At 41.6% G+C, this 27,854-nt stretch overlaps 1 protein-coding gene across 28 annotated transcripts in view; it reads left to right on the forward strand.

Annotated features, from left to right (window-relative positions):
• LOC309654115 (leucine-rich repeat-containing protein 37A2-like) overlaps positions 1-26,786 on the forward strand; it is a gene marked incomplete at its 5' end in the record, with an annotated part of 87,580 nt that extends 60,794 nt beyond the window's left edge. For 19 of the 28 annotated variants that reach the window (XM_082478771.1, XM_082478738.1, XM_082478742.1 and 16 more), the window contains 6 exons: positions 308-4,270; positions 4,695-4,799; positions 8,080-12,042; positions 12,467-12,571; positions 15,852-19,814; positions 20,239-24,645. Coding sequence is in view for 9 of the 28 variants with exons in the window: in XM_082478770.1 (XP_082334896.1) it covers positions 15,580-15,970; positions 18,004-19,448 (1,836 nt within the window). Of the gene's footprint in view, positions 1-307; positions 4,271-4,694; positions 4,800-8,079; positions 12,043-12,466; positions 12,572-15,253; positions 19,815-20,238; positions 24,646-24,737; positions 24,791-26,174; positions 26,233-26,313; positions 26,457-26,565 lie in introns of those variants that run through there. The other 9 variants (XM_082478747.1, XM_082478762.1, XM_082478763.1 and 6 more) reach the window with 6 other exon arrangements.
• Positions 26,787-27,854: the final 1,068 nt, after the last annotated feature.

Raw genomic sequence — 27,854 nt, forward strand, 5'->3', positions numbered from 1 at the left:
TGGAAGGAGATACTTCTGAATTAAACTACAGATCAATGTCACCCAATTCTAATCCCTATTCCCTTTTTTCTAGGCATACCATACCTACTGCCATCCTAATCCTTCTGCTGGGCACCTCTCTTCTCCTCTTTGTTTATTTACAACAGTCAAGAGCAGCAATTGGCCAACCGGCCGCTATCCAGTTCTCCAGTCCATATGCCCCAAGAACTCCTTTTTGCACTGGTCTGTGGTGGCCTTGGCCTACCTCTTCTACCTACTCAAGTAACTCTTTTACCACGAATTTAATTACCTGTGTTTCCCTTTATAGGGTCTTACCTAGCCGTATGGCCTGCTGCCTCTGCCAATTTAAAAACACTATTGAGGTTGTCTGTAAGACAGTCAAGCTGCGTTGTGACAGTGAATGCCTGACAGACGTCACACGTTGTGGTGAGTCTCAATTGCGGGATAATAAATTTTTAAATTTTAATTTAATTTTTTAATAATTTTTATTTTTAATCAATGATGATAAATTTTCAAATTAATGATGTAATTGCATTATTTTAATTCATTCATTCAGCGTTCCAGCTCCCTACGTTTCTAAGAACTACCCCCTTGCTAAAAATCAGATTCTTGGTTACATTGTTAAGCTAATAAGAGCTCAGGTACATAGTTAGCTTAATAATGTAACTGATCCGCATACATAAAGGAACAAGAGAAAGGCATGGAAGGGGGAAGGGAATTAACATTAATGGCCACATATCCTATGCTGTGCTCTCTGCAAATGAGAACTTATTCGTAGAGTGCATCACAGTTTGTAAACTGATCTTATATACATTAGGTCTCAACTACCCTTTGTCTTCTAGGACAGGTGTAAATATATTTTTGTTTCTTTTATTTGTTTCTGCAATTTTATAAAGAGTACAAGTGATGCTGTTTTATGTCCTATTGGGAGCCTGAGAGTTTCTGGTTCCATAACCAGAAGCTGCTACCTAGCCCTTCTAATGGATGGGAGAGCTAGTTTATTCTTAGACTGTCCAGCTCTGAACTTCTTCTGAATCTCAAGCTTTTCTATCCACAAAACACTCAGGGGCTTTCAACTATTTTTCTATATATTAGATTTATTGGCACTAACTTGATGACTTCCAAAACGTGCTTTCCTGCCCAGGTAGCTTGAATACAGGTCTCTTTCAGTGATCTAGAGCACGTCATATATAATAACACTTTGCTACTTCTATAAAGACAATATTGCTGATTTTTCAACACAATTTTTTTTTTTATTGGCCGTGCCACACAGCTTGTGGGATCTTAGTTCCCCAACCAGGGATTGACCGCGGGCCACAGCAGGGAAAGTGCTGGGTCCTAACCACTAGACCACCAGGGAACTGCCCCAAACAATTTTTTGACTAATTATATTACTCCCTTCTCGCCCAGAAGTGTACAGAAAAGGCATTTTTCATCTCCTTTTACAGGCGAGGAAAAACAAAATCAGAGGTGTTAAGTGCTATGACCCTAGGGCCCCGATCTCCTGTCCCCGTTTTGGGGCTCTCTGCAAGCCCATGCTCCTCCTTTCTCATGACCCTTCCCTCCTCCTTTGACCCTGACCAAAAATACTTCTAATCCTTTTGGAAGAGAAGCCCAGCTACACAATGGTACACATTACCTTCACACAGTTATAAGCTTTGGATGGTTCCCCAAGTAAAGCTGGAAATATTAGAAGTAAAATGAAATGAAAGCAAAGTAGCCATCTGACACAAGTTGCTTTCTCCCTTCTGCATTTTAGGACCTCAAGTATTATTCCATTGATTTGTTGAACATTCCACGTTGACAAACAATCTGGCAACTCTCGTAACATATACCCTAGATCCCTGCCCAAATTTTAGCAAAGAGCCACGGCGGACATAGTGTTTTTTTCTGTATAGAGCCTTCTGTTATGGCGGCTGGGATATATGGAAGCAGGGACTGAGCAAAGGACTCGGTGGGTGGGTGGAGAAGAGAATGTCCAGGTGACCACCTGTTAGCGGCGGTTGTTGTCGTGGACATCTGTGATAGTGGCAAGAACACAAGCACACTGAAGAGGTGGAGAGAGGAAGCCTCACACTCCTCTGCCTCTGAGGCAGGACAGGATGGGGTATGTGAATGTGAGGAGTCACAGTAGATCTGCAGAGAGTCCAGCTGAGATGGGGAGTATTTGTCTTCCAGCCTTGGCTTTTCTTGAGTACTGGCCCCTGGGAACCAGTGGAGTAATCCTGAATATAGTTACTATATTTCACGCTACAGAATTTTCTGAGTAGATAGCCACTTTTTCAAGAGATACCTTTTTCACATTTTGTTGTTGCCAGTCATAGGCTTAAGTGTGGGTTTCTTTTTCTCCTAAGTGGCACTCAAACGTTGACTGATTCCTAATTTATTTGGCTGTGGCCTGACAAAAAGCTGTCCCATCAGTCTTCAATGATCAAAAACAGTCTCCTCTTTTTTGAGAGATGAAGAAACATCTCTAGGGAATGCAGAAGGATCGTTGATGAAGGTGTTACAAGCGTGGAAGAAGAACAACAGCCCCGAGCCGACTATTGAGTCAGAGAGGGCATCCTCAGATAAAAGTGCTGTCAGCTTGTCAGGCTTCATGAATGAGCAGCTGGACTTTAATAATACCAGTGATATTATCAGGGCACGAAATTACATACTGCCTTATATCTCAGAGGGAAATCTAGGAGATGTGGAATCAACATTATTACCATTCCTTCAAGTTCTTTTTTCAAATACACAAGATGGAGATATGCCGCTGGGCCTTTTGAAAAACAATACAAGGAGCCCTTCTGTTAAACGTGTACGCAACAATTCAACTAATAAAAATAGATTGAGGAAACTCCATTTTCTGGAAAATTGGTTAGATGCAGAAACTCAAGAAAAAATGGATGAGGTGAAAAAGGAAGAAAAACCTGCCACGCGTACACGTTCCAACCTTTTAAGTGCCATGTATAAACGCTACATCTTTCAAAAGAAGTTGGTAACTGCCCAACCACAGAAAGACAGCCTAGCAAAGACTAAGAGTACAGAGGAAAAGCTGCTGAGAGTGAACAGGGTCCTCAAGGGCCCGAGGGGCCTACAGAAGATGCACCTCCAAGCAGTGGGAGATGAGAGCGTCATGAGGAAACAGAATGCCCAGCCATCTATGGCGAGCACTGCCGAAGAAAGAAGGCTCAGGAGGCCATCCCCAAGAAAGCTGAATCAGCTACTCATGGTGCAGAGGCCCAGGAAGCTGGTGGGAAAGTCCTCCAATGCAGAGTCTTCATTCATAAAGGAACACAAGGCAGCAGGTTCCTCTACCCTGAAACAGTACTTCAAGGGCAGGCCTTCTGCCTCCATCCCTCCAAAATCCCCACCTGAGGTTAAAAGCAAATCAAAAGACTTATCCAACACTATACTTGTTTTAGAAGATGCAAAGGCTAGAGTTAGAAATATTAAGGATTTTGAACTAATCTCACATTCTGGGAAAAAATACATCTTCCATAAAATTAGGACTCATCGGGTCCACAGAAAACCCAAAGTCAAAAGGAGTCGAAAGTTCAGAAAGAAAAGTTCACCCAATAGAATGATGCTTGCAAGCCCTCCGTTCTCTGTAGGGAGGAGTCTCATAAATTCCCCTCCGCGAGAGGCTGTTTCATCTTCAGGAGAAGTGACTTCTCAGGGAAATCCTTTTCCAGAATTATTTTCTCTTTCAGACCCTTCGATAGAAAACACTACTTCAGAAAACAATACTGCACAAAATGTTTCTGAAGAAATTATTTCTACAGGAAACTCTAGTCTGCCAGGAGGAACCAGCCCTGGAAACACTACCCATAGGAACGTCTCCACTGCACATTCTACTGTTGCTGCAGACAACAGTATGCCAACTGTTCAACACACCAACGAAACACAATGGGAGTAGCACAACACGGGCACTGAATTATCCTCTAAGCCCACAGGCTTCACTTTCCCAGGGCTCACATCCCCGGGTGATCAAGTTGAAACTCAGCTAAAGCAGCAGCTGCTGTCCCTCATCCCCAACAATGACATGCGAAGGCTCATTTCTCATGTTATCCAGACGTTGAAAATAGACTGCTCGGAGACCCACGTGCAGCTGGCCTGTGCCAACCTCATCTCTAGAACAGGCCTCCTGATGAAGCTTCTCAGCAAGCAGCAAGAAGTAAAGGTGTCCAAAGCGGAATGGGATACGGACCAGTGGAAAAGTGACAACTCTGTCAGTGAGAGCACAGAAGCCCAGAGTGAGCAGAAAGAGCAGGAGTCAAGTGAGGTGAGGAGAACCCCTGAAACATGGGACCTGGACTTTTACTCAGTTTAGGACATGCCATGAACGTGCCCAGGCAGGAATACCACGGGCTCCTAGTCTGTATCGTATCTTCAGCCGTGAAACTGGCTAAGACAGTGATCTCCCACTTGGCTCATTTAGAGAGTGTGCCACTATTCCTAGGGTAGACGAGAAGAGGACATAACACAAGACAACTAAATTGTAGATAAATAAATTGTAGAAGAAAAGGCTAATGATAAGATTAATAACATTAAATTTAGCTTGTTCTTATAGAAGCTACTCGCCTGAAAGGATTGGGTTTTATAGTAGTTTAAGAATAGTTAGCTATTGTTTAGAATAGGTTTAAGAAGAGTTAGCTTTCATCCCTTGTATCTCCTTGTTTTTAAAAAATTGTTATTTATTTTTTTAGCTCACAAAAGAAGTTCCAGGATGTGGCTGTAACAACAAACTCATCTTGGCAATATCTGTAACTGTAGTAGTGACGATTTTGGTTACAATTCTGTGTCTCATTGAGGTAAGGACAATAATTCATTCAGATTCAGAACCCACAAACTGAGAATCAAAGCCACCTTTCCACCTACTACTACTTGATTCTTCTCTTTAGTCATGAGGACTGAGATACACTTTGTTCTTTTCTGAAAAGTATATTCCCAGGATTTTTTGTTTCCTTTTTTCTTTTTTGGCTGCATTGGGTCTTCATTGCGGTGCACGGGCTTCTCATTGCGGTGGCTTCTCTTGTTGTGGAGTACGGGCTCTAGACACGCGGGCTCAGAAGTTGTGGCACACGGACTTAGTTGCTCCACAGCATGTGGGACTTTCCGAGACCAGGGATGGGACCCGTGTTCCGTGCACTGGCAGGCAGATTCTTAACCACTGAACCACCAGGGAAGTCCCAATTCCAGTATTCTTAATCTTTTGTGTAGATCCATATTCCAAACAAGTGTCATTTTCCTTCTGCTTAAAAATACTTCTTTTACCATTTCTTACAGTGAAAGTCTACTAGTAATGAATTCTTTCAGCTTTTGTATGTCTGAGATAGTCTTTATTTTGCTTTTGTTTGGACAGATCTGGGTATAGAATTCTAGCTTGATAGAATTCAATGCAGTACTTTAAAGGTGTTATTCCACTGAGTTCTCCTTTACATTGTTTCCAACAAGAATTCTGCTGTCATTGTTATCTTTCTTCCTCTGTACGTAGTGTATAGTTTTTTCCTCTGGCTACTTTTAAATTTTTCTCTTTATTGCTGGTTTTGAGCAATTTGATTATTTTTTGTGCCTTGGTGTAGTTTTGTCCATGTTTCTTATGCCTAAAGTTCATTGATCTTCTTGACTTTGTGGGTTTATAGTGTTTACCAATTTGGAAAAGTGTTGGCTATTATTTCTTCAAATTTTTGTATTTCTCCTCTCCTGCATGGACTCTAAGTACCCGTGTATTAGGCCACTTGAAGTTGTTGCACAACTCACTGAGGCTCTATTCATTTTTGTTGTTGTTTTGTTTTGTTACTCTTTTTGTTTCATTTTGGATAGTTTCTATTACTATGCCTTAATGTTCACTGACCCTTTCTTCTGCAGTGTCTAATCTGCCATTAACCTCGTTCAATGTCTTTTTGATTTAGACATTGTTTTTAATCTCTAGAAGCGCAATTTGGGTCTGTTTTACATTTTCCATGCCTATACTTAACATTTTCAGTGTTTATTCTGGGTTTTTTAACATATGAAATGCAGTTGTAATAACTTTTCTTCATGTATAATAACTTTTTAAATGTTCTTTTCTGCCAATTCTAACATCTGTATGGATTATGGGTTAGTTTTGATTGATTGCCTTTTCTCCTCAGTATGGGTCATATTTTCCTACTTCTTTGCATGCTTGGCAATTTTTCATATGATCCCAGATATTGTGAGGTTTAGTTTATTGTGTGCTAATATATATATATATATATGTATTCCTGTAAAATGCTTGGGCTTTGTTTTGGGTGAAATTAAGTTACTGAGAACAGTTTTATTCTTTTAGGTCTAGTGTGTAAGATTCGTTGGGTAGGAGTCCAAGTAGCCTTTAGCCTGGAGCTCACTATATGCAACTACGGAGACAAGTCCTTTCTGAGTATCATGAGGTTTTGCAGTCTGACTTGTAGGAACAGGTACTATTCCTACAACCCTGTGTGATATCCAGTTATTCTTATTATTAATCCTTTCATGTGGTTCTTTTCCTGGCATCAGGGAATTCCTCACACAAATGTACTGACCAATACTTTGTTGAATTCTCAAGAGATCCCTCTGCATATCTCCAGAGTTCTTTGTCTGTGCACTTCTTTTCTGTCTGATACTCTGCTTTGTGAACTCTAGTTACGTTGGTTTTCCCAGACTCTCAGCTCCATTTCCTCAGTCAGGGAGTCCACCAGTCTCTGCCTGGACTTCTCTTCCCTTTACCATGACCTGGAAACTCTCTCAGAGAAGTAAGGTAGGGCAATTAGAGGGATCACTTCATTTATTTCCCATCTCCTGGAGATCACTGAACTTTATTGCCTGAGGTCCAGTTTCTTGAAAACTGTTGTTTCATATGTCCTGTCTGATGTTTTCATTGTTTCAGGTGAGAGGTCAAATTGGTCCTTGTTACTTCATCTTGGCCAGAAGCCAATAACATAGTTTAAGTCTGTTTTGTTTTGATACAGGGTCCAGTTAAAGATTAGGCATTGCATGTCATGTCTTTGTTTCCTTTAATCTAGAATATTTCCCTACTATTTTTTTTGATGTTTTATGACATTGGCATTTTTGAAGAGTCTAAGCCAGTTGTCTTGTAAATTGCCCCACAATCTGGATTTGTCTGTTTCCTCATTAGATTCAAAGTAAACATTTTGGGGAAGAATACTATATAGGTGATGTATTCTTCATACTTCATCACTTCAGGTGGCCCAGTGCTAAGTTTGATCACTTGACTAAGGTGGTATGTTGCATATCTCTCCATTGTAAAGTTATTTTTCCCCTTGGTAATTGATAAATAATATGTGGGGTGATACGTTGGGATCAGTGAAGATCCTACTTTCAAACAACTCTTCACCCAACTGTGCATCAATGATAATCCTTGTCTGAATCGATTATTACATTGATAGTTGCAAAATGACACTTTCCTAATTCTGTCATTCCTTTTGCATTTATTAGCTGACATTATTCTATAAAGAAGAGCCCCCCCCACTTTTCATTTTGAGTATCATTATGAACTCATGTGCTTTTTTAAAAATTAACTATGTTATACCTTATTATAATGATAATGTTATTCTTTGGAATGTTCCTTTTGTCCAGATTTGGCCAATGCGATCTCTGTTATTGTTTAACCACACGATGCTTTTTTCTTACTAGAATGATTTCTAATATATTACTACTCACAAATAGGAACTGAGAAAAGGACTCCAGAAGGTGCGGTCTTATTCAGACTCTTCTTAGAAGTCCGCCTTCTTCCTGTGTACTCTCAACCCCAAGTGAGGCTTTCGGGTTGGAAGGAGATACTTCTGAATTAAACTACAGATCAATGTCACCCAATTCTAATCCCTATTCCCTTTTTTCTAGGCATACCATACCTACTGCCATCCTAATCCTTCTGCTGGGCACCTCTCTTCTCCTCTTTGTTTATTTACAACAGTCAAGAGCAGCAATTGGCCAACCGGCCGCTATCCAGTTCTCCAGTCCATATGCCCCAAGAACTCCTTTTTGCACTGGTCTGTGGTGGCCTTGGCCTACCTCTTCTACCTACTCAAGTAACTCTTTTACCACGAATTTAATTACCTGTGTTTCCCTTTATAGGGTCTTACCTAGCCGTATGGCCTGCTGCCTCTGCCAATTTAAAAACACTATTGAGGTTGTCTGTAAGACAGTCAAGCTGCGTTGTGACAGTGAATGCCTGACAGACGTCACACGTTGTGGTGAGTCTCAATTGCGGGATAATAAATTTTTAAATTTTAATTTAATTTTTTAATAATTTTTATTTTTAATCAATGATGATAAATTTTCAAATTAATGATGTAATTGCATTATTTTAATTCATTCATTCAGCGTTCCAGCTCCCTACGTTTCTAAGAACTACCCCCTTGCTAAAAATCAGATTCTTGGTTACATTGTTAAGCTAATAAGAGCTCAGGTACATAGTTAGCTTAATAATGTAACTGATCCGCATACATAAAGGAACAAGAGAAAGGCATGGAAGGGGGAAGGGAATTAACATTAATGGCCACATATCCTATGCTGTGCTCTCTGCAAATGAGAACTTATTCGTAGAGTGCATCACAGTTTGTAAACTGATCTTATATACATTAGGTCTCAACTACCCTTTGTCTTCTAGGACAGGTGTAAATATATTTTTGTTTCTTTTATTTGTTTCTGCAATTTTATAAAGAGTACAAGTGATGCTGTTTTATGTCCTATTGGGAGCCTGAGAGTTTCTGGTTCCATAACCAGAAGCTGCTACCTAGCCCTTCTAATGGATGGGAGAGCTAGTTTATTCTTAGACTGTCCAGCTCTGAACTTCTTCTGAATCTCAAGCTTTTCTATCCACAAAACACTCAGGGGCTTTCAACTATTTTTCTATATATTAGATTTATTGGCACTAACTTGATGACTTCCAAAACGTGCTTTCCTGCCCAGGTAGCTTGAATACAGGTCTCTTTCAGTGATCTAGAGCACGTCATATATAATAACACTTTGCTACTTCTATAAAGACAATATTGCTGATTTTTCAACACAATTTTTTTTTTTATTGGCCGTGCCACACAGCTTGTGGGATCTTAGTTCCCCAACCAGGGATTGACCGCGGGCCACAGCAGGGAAAGTGCTGGGTCCTAACCACTAGACCACCAGGGAACTGCCCCAAACAATTTTTTGACTAATTATATTACTCCCTTCTCGCCCAGAAGTGTACAGAAAAGGCATTTTTCATCTCCTTTTACAGGCGAGGAAAAACAAAATCAGAGGTGTTAAGTGCTATGACCCTAGGGCCCCGATCTCCTGTCCCCGTTTTGGGGCTCTCTGCAAGCCCATGCTCCTCCTTTCTCATGACCCTTCCCTCCTCCTTTGACCCTGACCAAAAATACTTCTAATCCTTTTGGAAGAGAAGCCCAGCTACACAATGGTACACATTACCTTCACACAGTTATAAGCTTTGGATGGTTCCCCAAGTAAAGCTGGAAATATTAGAAGTAAAATGAAATGAAAGCAAAGTAGCCATCTGACACAAGTTGCTTTCTCCCTTCTGCATTTTAGGACCTCAAGTATTATTCCATTGATTTGTTGAACATTCCACGTTGACAAACAATCTGGCAACTCTCGTAACATATACCCTAGATCCCTGCCCAAATTTTAGCAAAGAGCCACGGCGGACATAGTGTTTTTTTCTGTATAGAGCCTTCTGTTATGGCGGCTGGGATATATGGAAGCAGGGACTGAGCAAAGGACTCGGTGGGTGGGTGGAGAAGAGAATGTCCAGGTGACCACCTGTTAGCGGCGGTTGTTGTCGTGGACATCTGTGATAGTGGCAAGAACACAAGCACACTGAAGAGGTGGAGAGAGGAAGCCTCACACTCCTCTGCCTCTGAGGCAGGACAGGATGGGGTATGTGAATGTGAGGAGTCACAGTAGATCTGCAGAGAGTCCAGCTGAGATGGGGAGTATTTGTCTTCCAGCCTTGGCTTTTCTTGAGTACTGGCCCCTGGGAACCAGTGGAGTAATCCTGAATATAGTTACTATATTTCACGCTACAGAATTTTCTGAGTAGATAGCCACTTTTTCAAGAGATACCTTTTTCACATTTTGTTGTTGCCAGTCATAGGCTTAAGTGTGGGTTTCTTTTTCTCCTAAGTGGCACTCAAACGTTGACTGATTCCTAATTTATTTGGCTGTGGCCTGACAAAAAGCTGTCCCATCAGTCTTCAATGATCAAAAACAGTCTCCTCTTTTTTGAGAGATGAAGAAACATCTCTAGGGAATGCAGAAGGATCGTTGATGAAGGTGTTACAAGCGTGGAAGAAGAACAACAGCCCCGAGCCGACTATTGAGTCAGAGAGGGCATCCTCAGATAAAAGTGCTGTCAGCTTGTCAGGCTTCATGAATGAGCAGCTGGACTTTAATAATACCAGTGATATTATCAGGGCACGAAATTACATACTGCCTTATATCTCAGAGGGAAATCTAGGAGATGTGGAATCAACATTATTACCATTCCTTCAAGTTCTTTTTTCAAATACACAAGATGGAGATATGCCGCTGGGCCTTTTGAAAAACAATACAAGGAGCCCTTCTGTTAAACGTGTACGCAACAATTCAACTAATAAAAATAGATTGAGGAAACTCCATTTTCTGGAAAATTGGTTAGATGCAGAAACTCAAGAAAAAATGGATGAGGTGAAAAAGGAAGAAAAACCTGCCACGCGTACACGTTCCAACCTTTTAAGTGCCATGTATAAACGCTACATCTTTCAAAAGAAGTTGGTAACTGCCCAACCACAGAAAGACAGCCTAGCAAAGACTAAGAGTACAGAGGAAAAGCTGCTGAGAGTGAACAGGGTCCTCAAGGGCCCGAGGGGCCTACAGAAGATGCACCTCCAAGCAGTGGGAGATGAGAGCGTCATGAGGAAACAGAATGCCCAGCCATCTATGGCGAGCACTGCCGAAGAAAGAAGGCTCAGGAGGCCATCCCCAAGAAAGCTGAATCAGCTACTCATGGTGCAGAGGCCCAGGAAGCTGGTGGGAAAGTCCTCCAATGCAGAGTCTTCATTCATAAAGGAACACAAGGCAGCAGGTTCCTCTACCCTGAAACAGTACTTCAAGGGCAGGCCTTCTGCCTCCATCCCTCCAAAATCCCCACCTGAGGTTAAAAGCAAATCAAAAGACTTATCCAACACTATACTTGTTTTAGAAGATGCAAAGGCTAGAGTTAGAAATATTAAGGATTTTGAACTAATCTCACATTCTGGGAAAAAATACATCTTCCATAAAATTAGGACTCATCGGGTCCACAGAAAACCCAAAGTCAAAAGGAGTCGAAAGTTCAGAAAGAAAAGTTCACCCAATAGAATGATGCTTGCAAGCCCTCCGTTCTCTGTAGGGAGGAGTCTCATAAATTCCCCTCCGCGAGAGGCTGTTTCATCTTCAGGAGAAGTGACTTCTCAGGGAAATCCTTTTCCAGAATTATTTTCTCTTTCAGACCCTTCGATAGAAAACACTACTTCAGAAAACAATACTGCACAAAATGTTTCTGAAGAAATTATTTCTACAGGAAACTCTAGTCTGCCAGGAGGAACCAGCCCTGGAAACACTACCCATAGGAACGTCTCCACTGCACATTCTACTGTTGCTGCAGACAACAGTATGCCAACTGTTCAACACACCAACGAAACACAATGGGAGTAGCACAACACGGGCACTGAATTATCCTCTAAGCCCACAGGCTTCACTTTCCCAGGGCTCACATCCCCGGGTGATCAAGTTGAAACTCAGCTAAAGCAGCAGCTGCTGTCCCTCATCCCCAACAATGACATGCGAAGGCTCATTTCTCATGTTATCCAGACGTTGAAAATAGACTGCTCGGAGACCCACGTGCAGCTGGCCTGTGCCAACCTCATCTCTAGAACAGGCCTCCTGATGAAGCTTCTCAGCAAGCAGCAAGAAGTAAAGGTGTCCAAAGCGGAATGGGATACGGACCAGTGGAAAAGTGACAACTCTGTCAGTGAGAGCACAGAAGCCCAGAGTGAGCAGAAAGAGCAGGAGTCAAGTGAGGTGAGGAGAACCCCTGAAACATGGGACCTGGACTTTTACTCAGTTTAGGACATGCCATGAACGTGCCCAGGCAGGAATACCACGGGCTCCTAGTCTGTATCGTATCTTCAGCCGTGAAACTGGCTAAGACAGTGATCTCCCACTTGGCTCATTTAGAGAGTGTGCCACTATTCCTAGGGTAGACGAGAAGAGGACATAACACAAGACAACTAAATTGTAGATAAATAAATTGTAGAAGAAAAGGCTAATGATAAGATTAATAACATTAAATTTAGCTTGTTCTTATAGAAGCTACTCGCCTGAAAGGATTGGGTTTTATAGTAGTTTAAGAATAGTTAGCTATTGTTTAGAATAGGTTTAAGAAGAGTTAGCTTTCATCCCTTGTATCTCCTTGTTTTTAAAAAATTGTTATTTATTTTTTTAGCTCACAAAAGAAGTTCCAGGATGTGGCTGTAACAACAAACTCATCTTGGCAATATCTGTAACTGTAGTAGTGACGATTTTGGTTACAATTCTGTGTCTCATTGAGGTAAGGACAATAATTCATTCAGATTCAGAACCCACAAACTGAGAATCAAAGCCACCTTTCCACCTACTACTACTTGATTCTTCTCTTTAGTCATGAGGACTGAGATACACTTTGTTCTTTTCTGAAAAGTATATTCCCAGGATTTTTTGTTTCCTTTTTTCTTTTTTGGCTGCATTGGGTCTTCATTGCGGTGCACGGGCTTCTCATTGCGGTGGCTTCTCTTGTTGTGGAGTACGGGCTCTAGACACGCGGGCTCAGAAGTTGTGGCACACGGACTTAGTTGCTCCACAGCATGTGGGACTTTCCGAGACCAGGGATGGGACCCGTGTTCCGTGCACTGGCAGGCAGATTCTTAACCACTGAACCACCAGGGAAGTCCCAATTCCAGTATTCTTAATCTTTTGTGTAGATCCATATTCCAAACAAGTGTCATTTTCCTTCTGCTTAAAAATACTTCTTTTACCATTTCTTACAGTGAAAGTCTACTAGTAATGAATTCTTTCAGCTTTTGTATGTCTGAGATAGTCTTTATTTTGCTTTTGTTTGGACAGATCTGGGTATAGAATTCTAGCTTGATAGAATTCAATGCAGTACTTTAAAGGTGTTATTCCACTGAGTTCTCCTTTACATTGTTTCCAACAAGAATTCTGCTGTCATTGTTATCTTTCTTCCTCTGTACGTAGTGTATAGTTTTTTCCTCTGGCTACTTTTAAATTTTTCTCTTTATTGCTGGTTTTGAGCAATTTGATTATTTTTTGTGCCTTGGTGTAGTTTTGTCCATGTTTCTTATGCCTAAAGTTCATTGATCTTCTTGACTTTGTGGGTTTATAGTGTTTACCAATTTGGAAAAGTGTTGGCTATTATTTCTTCAAATTTTTGTATTTCTCCTCTCCTGCATGGACTCTAAGTACCCGTGTATTAGGCCACTTGAAGTTGTTGCACAACTCACTGAGGCTCTATTCATTTTTGTTGTTGTTTTGTTTTGTTACTCTTTTTGTTTCATTTTGGATAGTTTCTATTACTATGCCTTAATGTTCACTGACCCTTTCTTCTGCAGTGTCTAATCTGCCATTAACCTCGTTCAATGTCTTTTTGATTTAGACATTGTTTTTAATCTCTAGAAGCGCAATTTGGGTCTGTTTTACATTTTCCATGCCTATACTTAACATTTTCAGTGTTTATTCTGGGTTTTTTAACATATGAAATGCAGTTGTAATAACTTTTCTTCATGTATAATAACTTTTTAAATGTTCTTTTCTGCCAATTCTAACATCTGTATGGATTATGGGTTAGTTTTGATTGATTGCCTTTTCTCCTCAGTATGGGTCATATTTTCCTACTTCTTTGCATGCTTGGCAATTTTTCATATGATCCCAGATATTGTGAGGTTTAGTTTATTGTGTGCTAATATATATATATATATATGTATTCCTGTAAAATGCTTGGGCTTTGTTTTGGGTGAAATTAAGTTACTGAGAACAGTTTTATTCTTTTAGGTCTAGTGTGTAAGATTCGTTGGGTAGGAGTCCAAGTAGCCTTTAGCCTGGAGCTCACTATATGCAACTACGGAGACAAGTCCTTTCTGAGTATCATGAGGTTTTGCAGTCTGACTTGTAGGAACAGGTACTATTCCTACAACCCTGTGTGATATCCAGTTATTCTTATTATTAATCCTTTCATGTGGTTCTTTTCCTGGCATCAGGGAATTCCTCACACAAATGTACTGACCAATACTTTGTTGAATTCTCAAGAGATCCCTCTGCATATCTCCAGAGTTCTTTGTCTGTGCACTTCTTTTCTGTCTGATACTCTGCTTTGTGAACTCTAGTTACGTTGGTTTTCCCAGACTCTCAGCTCCATTTCCTCAGTCAGGGAGTCCACCAGTCTCTGCCTGGACTTCTCTTCCCTTTACCATGACCTGGAAACTCTCTCAGAGAAGTAAGGTAGGGCAATTAGAGGGATCACTTCATTTATTTCCCATCTCCTGGAGATCACTGAACTTTATTGCCTGAGGTCCAGTTTCTTGAAAACTGTTGTTTCATATGTCCTGTCTGATGTTTTCATTGTTTCAGGTGAGAGGTCAAATTGGTCCTTGTTACTTCATCTTGGCCAGAAGCCAATAACATAGTTTAAGTCTGTTTTGTTTTGATACAGGGTCCAGTTAAAGATTAGGCATTGCATGTCATGTCTTTGTTTCCTTTAATCTAGAATATTTCCCTACTATTTTTTTTGATGTTTTATGACATTGGCATTTTTGAAGAGTCTAAGCCAGTTGTCTTGTAAATTGCCCCACAATCTGGATTTGTCTGTTTCCTCATTAGATTCAAAGTAAACATTTTGGGGAAGAATACTATATAGGTGATGTATTCTTCATACTTCATCACTTCAGGTGGCCCAGTGCTAAGTTTGATCACTTGACTAAGGTGGTATGTTGCATATCTCTCCATTGTAAAGTTATTTTTCCCCTTGGTAATTGATAAATAATATGTGGGGTGATACGTTGGGATCAGTGAAGATCCTACTTTCAAACAACTCTTCACCCAACTGTGCATCAATGATAATCCTTGTCTGAATCGATTATTACATTGATAGTTGCAAAATGACACTTTCCTAATTCTGTCATTCCTTTTGCATTTATTAGCTGACATTATTCTATAAAGAAGAGCCCCCCCCACCTTTCATTTTGAGTATCATTATGAACTCATGTGCTTTTTTAAAAATTAACTATGTTATACCTTATTATAATGATAATGTTATTCTTTGGAATGTTCCTTTTGTCCAGATTTGGCCAATGCGATCTCTGTTATTGTTTAACCACACGATGCTTTTTTCTTACTAGAATGATTTCTAATATATTACTACTCACAAATAGGAACTGAGAAAAGGACTCCAGAAGGTGCGGTCTTATTCAGACTCTTCTTAGAAGTCCGCCTTCTTCCTGTGTACTCTCAACCCCAAGTGAGGCTTTCGGGTTGGAAGGAGATACTTCTGAATTAAACTACAGATCAATGTCACCCAATTCTAATCCCTATTCCCTTTTTTCTAGGCATACCATACCTACTGCCATCCTAATCCTTCTGCTGGGCACCTCTCTTCTCCTCTTTGTTTATTTACAACAGTCAAGAGCAGCAATTGGCCAACCGGCCGCTATCCAGTTCTCCAGTCCATATGCCCCAAGAACTCCTTTTTGCACTGGTCTGTGGTGGCCTTGGCCTACCTCTTCTACCTACTCAAGTAACTCTTTTACCACGAATTTAATTACCTGTGTTTCCCTTTATAGGGTCTTACCTAGCCGTATGGCCTGCTGCCTCTGCCAATTTAAAAACACTATTGAGGTTGTCTGTAAGACAGTCAAGCTGCGTTGTGACAGTGAATGCCTGACAGACGTCACACGTTGTGGTGAGTCTCAATTGCGGGATAATAAATTTTTAAATTTTAATTTAATTTTTTAATAATTTTTATTTTTAATCAATGATGATAAATTTTCAAATTAATGATGTAATTGCATTATTTTAATTCATTCATTCAGCGTTCCAGCTCCCTACGTTTCTAAGAACTACCCCCTTGCTAAAAATCAGATTCTTGGTTACATTGTTAAGCTAATAAGAGCTCAGGTACATAGTTAGCTTAATAATGTAACTGATCCGCATACATAAAGGAACAAGAGAAAGGCATGGAAGGGGGAAGGGAATTAACATTAATGGCCACATATCCTATGCTGTGCTCTCTGCAAATGAGAACTTATTCGTAGAGTGCATCACAGTTTGTAAACTGATCTTATATACATTAGGTCTCAACTACCCTTTGTCTTCTAGGACAGGTGTAAATATATTTTTGTTTCTTTTATTTGTTTCTGCAATTTTATAAAGAGTACAAGTGATGCTGTTTTATGTCCTATTGGGAGCCTGAGAGTTTCTGGTTCCATAACCAGAAGCTGCTACCTAGCCCTTCTAATGGATGGGAGAGCTAGTTTATTCTTAGACTGTCCAGCTCTGAACTTCTTCTGAATCTCAAGCTTTTCTATCCACAAAACACTCAGGGGCTTTCAACTATTTTTCTATATATTAGATTTATTGGCACTAACTTGATGACTTCCAAAACGTGCTTTCCTGCCCAGGTAGCTTGAATACAGGTCTCTTTCAGTGATCTAGAGCACGTCATATATAATAACACTTTGCTACTTCTATAAAGACAATATTGCTGATTTTTCAACACAATTTTTTTTTTTATTGGCCGTGCCACACAGCTTGTGGGATCTTAGTTCCCCAACCAGGGATTGACCGCGGGCCACAGCAGGGAAAGTGCTGGGTCCTAACCACTAGACCACCAGGGAACTGCCCCAAACAATTTTTTGACTAATTATATTACTCCCTTCTCGCCCAGAAGTGTACAGAAAAGGCATTTTTCATCTCCTTTTACAGGCGAGGAAAAACAAAATCAGAGGTGTTAAGTGCTATGACCCTAGGGCCCCGATCTCCTGTCCCCGTTTTGGGGCTCTCTGCAAGCCCATGCTCCTCCTTTCTCATGACCCTTCCCTCCTCCTTTGACCCTGACCAAAAATACTTCTAATCCTTTTGGAAGAGAAGCCCAGCTACACAATGGTACACATTACCTTCACACAGTTATAAGCTTTGGATGGTTCCCCAAGTAAAGCTGGAAATATTAGAAGTAAAATGAAATGAAAGCAAAGTAGCCATCTGACACAAGTTGCTTTCTCCCTTCTGCATTTTAGGACCTCAAGTATTATTCCATTGATTTGTTGAACATTCCACGTTGACAAACAATCTGGCAACTCTCGTAACATATACCCTAGATCCCTGCCCAAATTTTAGCAAAGAGCCACGGCGGACATAGTGTTTTTTTCTGTATAGAGCCTTCTGTTATGGCGGCTGGGATATATGGAAGCAGGGACTGAGCAAAGGACTCGGTGGGTGGGTGGAGAAGAGAATGTCCAGGTGACCACCTGTTAGCGGCGGTTGTTGTCGTGGACATCTGTGATAGTGGCAAGAACACAAGCACACTGAAGAGGTGGAGAGAGGAAGCCTCACACTCCTCTGCCTCTGAGGCAGGACAGGATGGGGTATGTGAATGTGAGGAGTCACAGTAGATCTGCAGAGAGTCCAGCTGAGATGGGGAGTATTTGTCTTCCAGCCTTGGCTTTTCTTGAGTACTGGCCCCTGGGAACCAGTGGAGTAATCCTGAATATAGTTACTATATTTCACGCTACAGAATTTTCTGAGTAGATAGCCACTTTTTCAAGAGATACCTTTTTCACATTTTGTTGTTGCCAGTCATAGGCTTAAGTGTGGGTTTCTTTTTCTCCTAAGTGGCACTCAAACGTTGACTGATTCCTAATTTATTTGGCTGTGGCCTGACAAAAAGCTGTCCCATCAGTCTTCAATGATCAAAAACAGTCTCCTCTTTTTTGAGAGATGAAGAAACATCTCTAGGGAATGCAGAAGGATCGTTGATGAAGGTGTTACAAGCGTGGAAGAAGAACAACAGCCCCGAGCCGACTATTGAGTCAGAGAGGGCATCCTCAGATAAAAGTGCTGTCAGCTTGTCAGGCTTCATGAATGAGCAGCTGGACTTTAATAATACCAGTGATATTATCAGGGCACGAAATTACATACTGCCTTATATCTCAGAGGGAAATCTAGGAGATGTGGAATCAACATTATTACCATTCCTTCAAGTTCTTTTTTCAAATACACAAGATGGAGATATGCCGCTGGGCCTTTTGAAAAACAATACAAGGAGCCCTTCTGTTAAACGTGTACGCAACAATTCAACTAATAAAAATAGATTGAGGAAACTCCATTTTCTGGAAAATTGGTTAGATGCAGAAACTCAAGAAAAAATGGATGAGGTGAAAAAGGAAGAAAAACCTGCCACGCGTACACGTTCCAACCTTTTAAGTGCCATGTATAAACGCTACATCTTTCAAAAGAAGTTGGTAACTGCCCAACCACAGAAAGACAGCCTAGCAAAGACTAAGAGTACAGAGGAAAAGCTGCTGAGAGTGAACAGGGTCCTCAAGGGCCCGAGGGGCCTACAGAAGATGCACCTCCAAGCAGTGGGAGATGAGAGCGTCATGAGGAAACAGAATGCCCAGCCATCTATGGCGAGCACTGCCGAAGAAAGAAGGCTCAGGAGGCCATCCCCAAGAAAGCTGAATCAGCTACTCATGGTGCAGAGGCCCAGGAAGCTGGTGGGAAAGTCCTCCAATGCAGAGTCTTCATTCATAAAGGAACACAAGGCAGCAGGTTCCTCTACCCTGAAACAGTACTTCAAGGGCAGGCCTTCTGCCTCCATCCCTCCAAAATCCCCACCTGAGGTTAAAAGCAAATCAAAAGACTTATCCAACACTATACTTGTTTTAGAAGATGCAAAGGCTAGAGTTAGAAATATTAAGGATTTTGAACTAATCTCACATTCTGGGAAAAAATACATCTTCCATAAAATTAGGACTCATCGGGTCCACAGAAAACCCAAAGTCAAAAGGAGTCGAAAGTTCAGAAAGAAAAGTTCACCCAATAGAATGATGCTTGCAAGCCCTCCGTTCTCTGTAGGGAGGAGTCTCATAAATTCCCCTCCGCGAGAGGCTGTTTCATCTTCAGGAGAAGTGACTTCTCAGGGAAATCCTTTTCCAGAATTATTTTCTCTTTCAGACCCTTCGATAGAAAACACTACTTCAGAAAACAATACTGCACAAAATGTTTCTGAAGAAATTATTTCTACAGGAAACTCTAGTCTGCCAGGAGGAACCAGCCCTGGAAACACTACCCATAGGAACGTCTCCACTGCACATTCTACTGTTGCTGCAGACAACAGTATGCCAACTGTTCAACACACCAACGAAACACAATGGGAGTAGCACAACACGGGCACTGAATTATCCTCTAAGCCCACAGGCTTCACTTTCCTAGGGTTCACATCCCCGGGTGATCAAGTTGAAACTCAGCTAAAGCAGCAGCTGCTGTCCCTCATCCCCAACAATGACATGCGAAGGCTCATTTCTCATGTTATCCAGACGTTGAAAATAGACTGCTCGGAGACCCACGTGCAGCTGGCCTGTGCCAACCTCATCTCTAGAACAGGCCTCCTGATGAAGCTTCTCAGCAAGCAGCAAGAAGTAAAGGTGTCCAAAGCGGAATGGGATACGGACCAGTGGAAAAGTGACAACTCTGTCAGTGAGAGCACAGAAGCCCAGAGTGAGCAGAAAGAGCAGGAGTCAAGTGAGGTGAGGAGAACCCCTGAAACATGGGACCTGGACTTTTACTCAGTTTAGGACATGCCATGAACGTGCCCAGGCAGGAATACCACGGGCTCCTAGTCTGTATCGTATCTTCAGCCGTGAAACTGGCTAAGACAGTGATCTCCCACTTGGCTCATTTAGAGAGTGTGCCACTATTCCTAGGGTAGACGAGAAGAGGACATAACACAAGACAACTAAATTGTAGATAAATAAATTGTAGAAGAAAAGGCTAATGATAAGATTAATAACATTAAATTTAGCTTGTTCTTATAGAAGCTACTCGCCTGAAAGGATTGGGTTTTATAGTAGTTTAAGAATAGTTAGCTATTGTTTAGAATAGGTTTAAGAAGAGTTAGCTTTCATCCCTTGTATCTCCTTGTTTTTAAAAAATTGTTATTTATTTTTTTAGCTCACAAAAGAAGTTCCAGGATGTGGCTGTAACAACAAACTCATCTTGGCAATATCTGTAACTGTAGTAGTGACGATTTTGGTTACAATTCTGTGTCTCATTGAGGTAAGGACAATAATTCATTCAGATTCAGAACCCACAAACTGAGAATCAAAGCCACCTTTCCACCTACTACTACTTGATTCTTCTCTTTAGTCATGAGGACTGAGATACACTTTGTTCTTTTCTGAAAAGTATATTCCCAGGATTTTTTGTTTCCTTTTTTCTTTTTTGGCTGCGTTGGGTCTTCATTGTGGTGTGTGGGCTTCTCATTGCGGTGGCTTCTCTTGTTGTGGAGTACGGGCTCTAGACGCGCGGTCTCAGGAGTTGTGGCGCACGGACTTAGTTGCTCCGCAGCATGTGGGACCTTCCCAGACCAAGGATCGAACCCGTGTCCCCTGCACTGGCAGGCGGATTCTCAACCATTGTGCCCCCAGGGAAGTCCCCACCGGATTTTTAAAGGAACTCCACTGCCAGGAGATCTCTATGGAATTGGATCCATGATAACAAGCCATTGGACTATTTTGACAAGTTAAGTTTATAAGAAGGCCAGAGTTGACGTGATAGTAAAATTTCTTCAACTCAAAAAACTATGCTGATTTGATGTACTCACCTGTCACTCTCAGTCTACTGTTGATTTCTTTCCTTGTTGGCTGAAGTGATGAGAGGTATACGATCTCCATACTCAGGGAGCTATCAGTCACCCTGGGAGGGCTAAAAGGACATGCCTAAAAGATAAAAGTATGATCTCATCAATTCCTTAGGTTTACTTAGCAGCTTTCTTCTCCAGTGTATTAGGAATTGTGTAGATAGGTTCCATTAAAACACTGCAAGTAAAATCCTGCCGCAGGCTACTCTAAAGTATGTCATATTTATAGTAGCCTATTCCTGGAGCTAGCCTGTTTACCTTTTGGTCAGTTACATAATGGTTTGTCACTTTTCCCAACAGGCAGTTGCTAACATTAAAAGAGTGATTTTAATAAGCTGGCAACCTTGATTCTACCCTACCAGTCCAACCTGCTTTATTTACCTTTTCTCTTGTTATGGCAGCCCTCCATTGCAGCCAAAGCAGCTCCTCCCTATACGCTAGTTACACCACACCCATTCCTACTTTTGTCTGTGCCTTTGCCCATCTAAATTTCCTTGATTTTGCTTTGCCTGTGGAGGTCCTATGAATCTCTCAAAAGCCAACTCAAGTTCAGATATCTTTCTTCATAAAGCCTTCCCTGAATACTCCAGCCCTCCTGATCCTAGTCCTGTGAGGTTTGTCACCATTTCTTAGGGGCCATAGCAAAGCAGTCGCCTCCCCTCAGAACTCACCAAAGTGGTAAGCAGTTTTTAAAAAGGCAGCCCCCCAAGAGAGAAACACCAAGGTTAGCACATCATGGAGCTGAGCAGAGACGTGTAAGGACTAATGGCTTCCTGGCCTATCAGACTTGAATAAAACCTGACATGATGTACTAACTTCTAAAGAGAAATGTGTCTATCTGCAGGAGGGTTGGTCAGTAGTGAAAGCATAGAAAAGGTGAGGAGAGACCAACATGGGCAGCGCCCGTCCTCACATTGCCCGAGAGTAGAGATGGCACCTTAGGCAGCAGAACTGAAGAGTCAGGCCCACTAGCCAGGCTGTGCCTGTTGAGGAGATGGATGGATCCAGCTGCCTCAGGCCTTCCCATTAAATTCTGGATTCAGCTGATTCCTTTTCTAATTCTGTTCTCACCAAGTAGCCTTCGATTGTGTGATTGTGCTTTAGTGTGCCACGGAGGCCTGTCTCCACAGAAGGTAATTCTCTGATTGTGTAGACACGGATGCCCTGTGTGTAGAACAGATGTATTTCTCATTGTCAAGTAATAATTTGGCATTCTGATTTTTGATCAATCCTGTGCTATTGATAAAGTGAGACTGCCACAACAGGAAGACATGAGTTCTCTGTTGGTGAGGAAGAGTATGATTTCTGAGCCTAGGAGGCTGGGGACTAGCATGGGGTCAGCTTGCTAGTCATTGGCCATTGCCCAGACTGTACCCTCTACATCTCCAGGTGGCATATGGCCTTTTGCTTTTTTAGAATTTCTGTAAAGTCCCCTTTTTATTGTTTCGAACTTCTATGTAGTTTAACCTTGAATTTGTTTTCTTTTGTTTTGGCCTGTGGGATCTTAGTTCGCCAAGTAGCGATTGCACCTGTACCCTCGGCAGTGAAAGCGAGCAGTCCTAACCGTTATTTCCTCTCCCCACTTATTTGATAAGCTCTTTGAGGACAGGGGCCATGCAGTGTTCTTCCTATGGTAGACACTACTGGTGTTCAACGGAAGAGAGGTGAGGCGTTATGTCCATTCCACAGTGAGGAATCAGGCAACCGAATATTTATTTGAAGTAGCATCGAGTCCAGCAATAGACCATGTGTTCTTAAGACTTTTGAAATGTCATGTTTTAATATTCCAGTCAGTGGGAGAAAATGAATAAATGGTGATAGAATAGCTGCCTAACTATTTGGGGGGTAAAGAATAGCAGATCCCCATTTTTCATCTTAAATAAACATATTTCCATAAATGTGAAAAAAGACCACATAAAGGTATTAGAAGAAAATAAAAGCAATATTTTTATAATCTTATTGTGGGAAAGAGCCTTCAGAGCCTGATGCCACAAGCAGAGCCTTTGATATATTCCACCATCTTGTCTGTGACACCAGCTTAGCACTGATTCATGCCAAGTGTAAGATAAAGAGTTATCCATATATTGTCAGATTTAATGCCCACAGTCCTGTGAGGATATTACTATCCCTCCTTCATAGATGAAGGAGATCAATGTAAGGCCCCAGTGGCCAAACCAAAAGCAGAAGCCAGTTTCACCCGACTGCAAAGCTTGTGCTCCCCACTCCACTCTTTTGTCTTGTCTCCTTAGAGACAAAAACACTGGAAAGATTCGAAACACTGGAATTCAATGAAAGCCAGTATTTCTTTACTGTAAAGAGTTTTTTGTTTGTTTGTTTGTTTGCGGGTGGCGGGGTTTGGCCATGCTGTGCAGCTTGCGGGATCTTAGTTCCCTGACCAGGGATTGAAACTCGGGCCGCAGCAGTGAAAGCGCCAAGCCCTAACCACTGGACCACCAGGGAACTCCCAAGAGTTTTATAAGTCAACAAGAAGAAGACAAACAGTCCAGGGAAAAAGGGGGCAAGGGCTGTTCAGAGTAGCAGGTGTGTTGACAGTCTGCCACCATATCTGCCCGTCCTCTCCTCATGGCTCATGTGGGGTGGATTTTGTTAGCCAGGCCTTTGTCACCTCATGACGTACAAATAATCTCTAAAATTTTCTTCAAGTAGTTTTATAATCCGTCTAGAATTTCTTGTATTTGTTTTTTAGTGTGGTTGAGGTAGGGGATCTAACTTTTCCCCCCTACATGAAGATCTAATTGTTTTCAAATCTTTCACTGAATGGTTTATTCTTTCTTCCCTGGTCTAATATACTATCTTCATCTGGACTCTGTTCTGTGATCCAGTTATCTTGTCCTGTACCAGTACCAATATCACACTGCTTAATTCCAGTTGCTCTATAACATATTTTATATCTGGTAGGGCAAGTTCCTACTCTTTGACCTTCTTTTTCATGCATTTCATAACTATTCTTACATATATTCTCTACCAAATGTCAGCTGGCCAGGTTTTATTTTAAAATTATTCTGGATATAAATGGATTGCAGTGAATTTGTAGGTTAATTTGAGGAGAAATGACCTCTTTACAACATTCTAGGAGGATGGTATCTCATGCCATGTAAGTACTTCTTCTTAATGTCCTTCAGAAAAGTTTTAATATTTTCATCACAGAGGTCTTACAAATTTTTGGTTAAGTTTATTCCTAGGTACTTTATGCATTTTTATTGATATAGTAAATGGGATGTTTCTTCTGTTTTTTAGTGAGTTATTTGTGTTACATGGGAAAACTATTGAGGCTTATATGTTGATCTCTTGATTTTGTATGTAGCCATCTTACTCATGTTACTTCCAATAAAATTTCGGTTGATTCTTTTGGTCTTTTTAGGTCCCTCATTTCATATGCAAATATGTTTGTCTCTTCCTTTCCAATACTTCATTTTTCTTATCGTACTGATTAAGACCTCCTCCACAATGATCGATAGTAGCAGTAATGACGGACATCCTACTCTTGTTCTTGACTTTAAAGCAATGCTTAGGTTTCTGCTAGATACTTTTATTTTCTTTTCCTACTTCTAAGAATTTTTATTAGGAATTATCTGTTGAACGTTATCTAAAACAGTCAATAAAATATATCGCCAGCTGCATGCAAGACCCTAAGGTACTGTGGAAGAGTCAAAGGATTATTAAACAGGGTAGAATTCCTTTCCTTAAAAAAGTTATCATCTCACTGAGTAGATAAGATTTAAAGTAAAAAGGAATGAATAAAGATTTGGAAATAATTGTAATGGATAATCATGATCATGTTTTCTTTCAGAACAGATTTATTCTCATAGAATTGCAAAAGGGGAAGATAAAAAAAAGAAGCAGAAGATAAATATTGGTCTTTTAAAGCAGAATTTTACAACTAGAGGAGAACTTAGAACTCATCTATTTCAATTTCCTCACCAAAGGCAAGAAGAATGTTTAATTACCCTAATGGTTTACCCTAATGTATTTATCAGCAGAATTAGCTTCCCAGCCCAAGCTGAGTTAGAACAGGACTGGCACAGATTCATCTGCTTTCACTAGTCCTTTAAGGAAAGAGGGTGGACGGGGAGAGGTTTTGGTTGTACCTGTTCCTGCTGGCCGGGTGCCTGGTTCCTAGGCATCAGGCCAGGCCAGAGGCCTTCTAGGAGGCTCTGCGGTAGGGAGGGCCACATGGTTGGGGATTTAGGGGCTGGCCTCACTCAAAGCTGACGAAAGGTAGAACCTATGAGTCCCTTCTGTAAAGTGGCGAGAAAACTTCCCTTCTCACCCTACTGTTTTTCAGGCCCCTACTCTCTATTCCCTTTATCCAAACCTCATAGAATTTTAACCGGGAGAAACTTTAGACAGCAGTTTGTCTCTTCCTTTTATAATAAGGAAATGGAGAAAGAGAAAGGGAAAATATCTTGCCCCATGGTCATACTGCTAGTGATTATCAAAAAGAAAAGGGTCCCTTTCCACTGAGGACTTCTCTACTGATCACACTGTGCTTGGGCTGTGAGCTCCGTTTTATGTCACAATTCAGTATACACATACTATATGGGCATAAGTAGTTTCTGAAACTAACTTATTGTGCACTCTGATTTTTTTCTATTCTATTTGTATTCAAAAAGAGTATTTTGTGTTTCCCTGCTGGTCATGGCCTTTAAACTGATATCACAATTCACTGAGACCTCAGTGACAGCCTGCAATATGAAAGTCAGAGAGCTATAGATAATTTTGCTAGTTGGGTTCAGGTGTTTACTTGGTGTGATTCAACTTATAGGATAGGATAGAGCAGCCAGGAAAATAAAAGCACCTTCTCCCCACAGCCACACCCCCAGCAAATGCTGCATGTGCGACTAAGTCCGAAGCAGACTGGTGTGAAGCGCATCTAGAGAGTAACGTGTTTCTGCCCAGCGCCGCTGTGCAGTGTTTTCGCTGCACGAGGGCTCTTGGCCAAGGGCCAAGAAAGGTGAACGGGGCTGAAAATCCTGCCTATACTCCACGCTAAGCCACATGCAAAGGTCTCCCCAGAGACACGGGGTGGGGGCCATTTTGGACAGACACAGAGAACTTCTGGAAGGCCAGCATGCATGGGATGATTTTCAAGATCCCGGGTCTGTGGTGATTTTGCTCATTGTGATTATGGACTGAGGTACCCATTTAGTCCTAATAAGACCAGAGATAACACATTGTGAGAGAGATGATAACTGACATGTAACACTAACTGTGTGTGTTTTCCTCTAAGGGGCTTTTTTCGATTTCTGCTGCATAAGAGAAGCTCAGGGGAAAGTGAGAGTCAGGTAAATTTGAGGGGGATATAGTACTGTGGCCAGAGAAAGCAGGGGAGATGCTGAATTAATATTTCCCTTTCTGAGTTCCAGGAGGGCTTTTTCGGGAGAAGGCAGCCACTTTGGCTTAGGGATATGTATAGGCCTCTCAACGCCACACGCAAGGAAAACATGGCACAGAAGCTACACGACAGGGAGTCTTCTGATGAGGATGGGATATTCTATAAGGATGCAGGGTACATGATAGGGGACAATTTAAAATTCTCCTCTAAAATGAGGAAATAATGAAAACTATAATTGTTCCTTTCGAAAGTAAAAGCCTTGGCATTATTCTTCTTACCCCAGGGAAGTCATCAAAGCCCCAGCAGAGAAGCTTCTGGCTGCATATTGGGTTGATGAAGGGGCGGGTGAGGAAAGTGAGACAGCACACGAGACAGCCACAGAGTGAGCCCTGTTCTGCCTCAAGCCACCTGCAAATTTTATTTTCTAATATTGGCTTCTCAGCATTGCTTGCAAAATACTTATTTTTCTCATAGTAAAATGTATAAATTCATAGCCAAGTCTAACCATGTGGTAAGGAATTAAAATGTAAATAGTTGAATATTTATACACCACTAACAAGGGCCTGCAAGAAGAAGCAGAGCTGAAACTAGAATCCCTCATGGTAGCCAGTACTTCCACAAGAGGAAATGTGGGCAAAGGAGGATGAGTAGAAGGATGAAGAGGGGCTTCCCTCCCTTGTTTCCCCAGTATCATCAGTCCCTGGGAACTGGAAAACATACCATCCTCAAGGGACATAGATCATTAAATCAAATAACAATTTATTCTGGTGCTCTCTCTCCTGGTTCATCAAGTACCAGTTATTTACAACATGCTTGACCTCCTGCCCATAGAGGACCATCTACTTCTGGCCCCTCTCGTACGGTCATTGGGGTTGCCAGAATATTTGGATCACTGGGCCTCCCTCCACTGTGGAGCCAAGGCCTGACTTTTCTCCCAAGTTCTCAAACTCATGTACAAATGTGTTCCCTGTCTAGGTAGGGGGTTCTCCACCATTTCAAGCTGGTGGAAAATTCCCATTGGGTTGTTTTTTTTCTTTAAAAAGAAATCCCAACCCTTGGATAACTAGCAGGGAGGTGCCAGAAAGACAGGGTAAAGAAGAATGTGTGAGAGCAGCCATTGCCCAAGACGGCCCTCCTCAGGCCCTGGCCTCTCCTGACCCCACTGCGGGTCAGCTGTGTCCTGCTCGGCTCCCTCCAGCTCAGCCCAGCACCAAACCTACCCACCTCCTGCCTCACCCAGCACAGGCCCAGGGCTGCATGATTCCAAGTGCTTATATAGTGACAGTGCCACCTGCAGAAGATGCAAAGGCTCTTCCACTCCTGCCAAGAAAGTCATTAATCACATTTCTTAAGTCAGTGAGAGTTAAATACATTAATGAGTAAAAGAAATTCTGAATGAACAAGATTTGATAATCTACCAAAATGACCACAGATAAGTGCTGGTGGTTTAGTAATATGAGGTGAAGAACTGTGCAAGCCATGGGGTGATAGCACACGGTCCCCCAGAGGATCAGTGGGCCTGGGAGATGGCCCAGCAGGTTCTGCCGGTTGGGTGGGGTTCCTAGCAAAGTG

This window comes from Balaenoptera physalus (assembly GCF_965194825.1).
Source record: "Balaenoptera physalus genome assembly, contig: HAP1_SCAFFOLD_2034, whole genome shotgun sequence".
In the NCBI taxonomy this organism is placed as follows: Eukaryota; Metazoa; Chordata; class Mammalia; order Artiodactyla; family Balaenopteridae; genus Balaenoptera; species Balaenoptera physalus.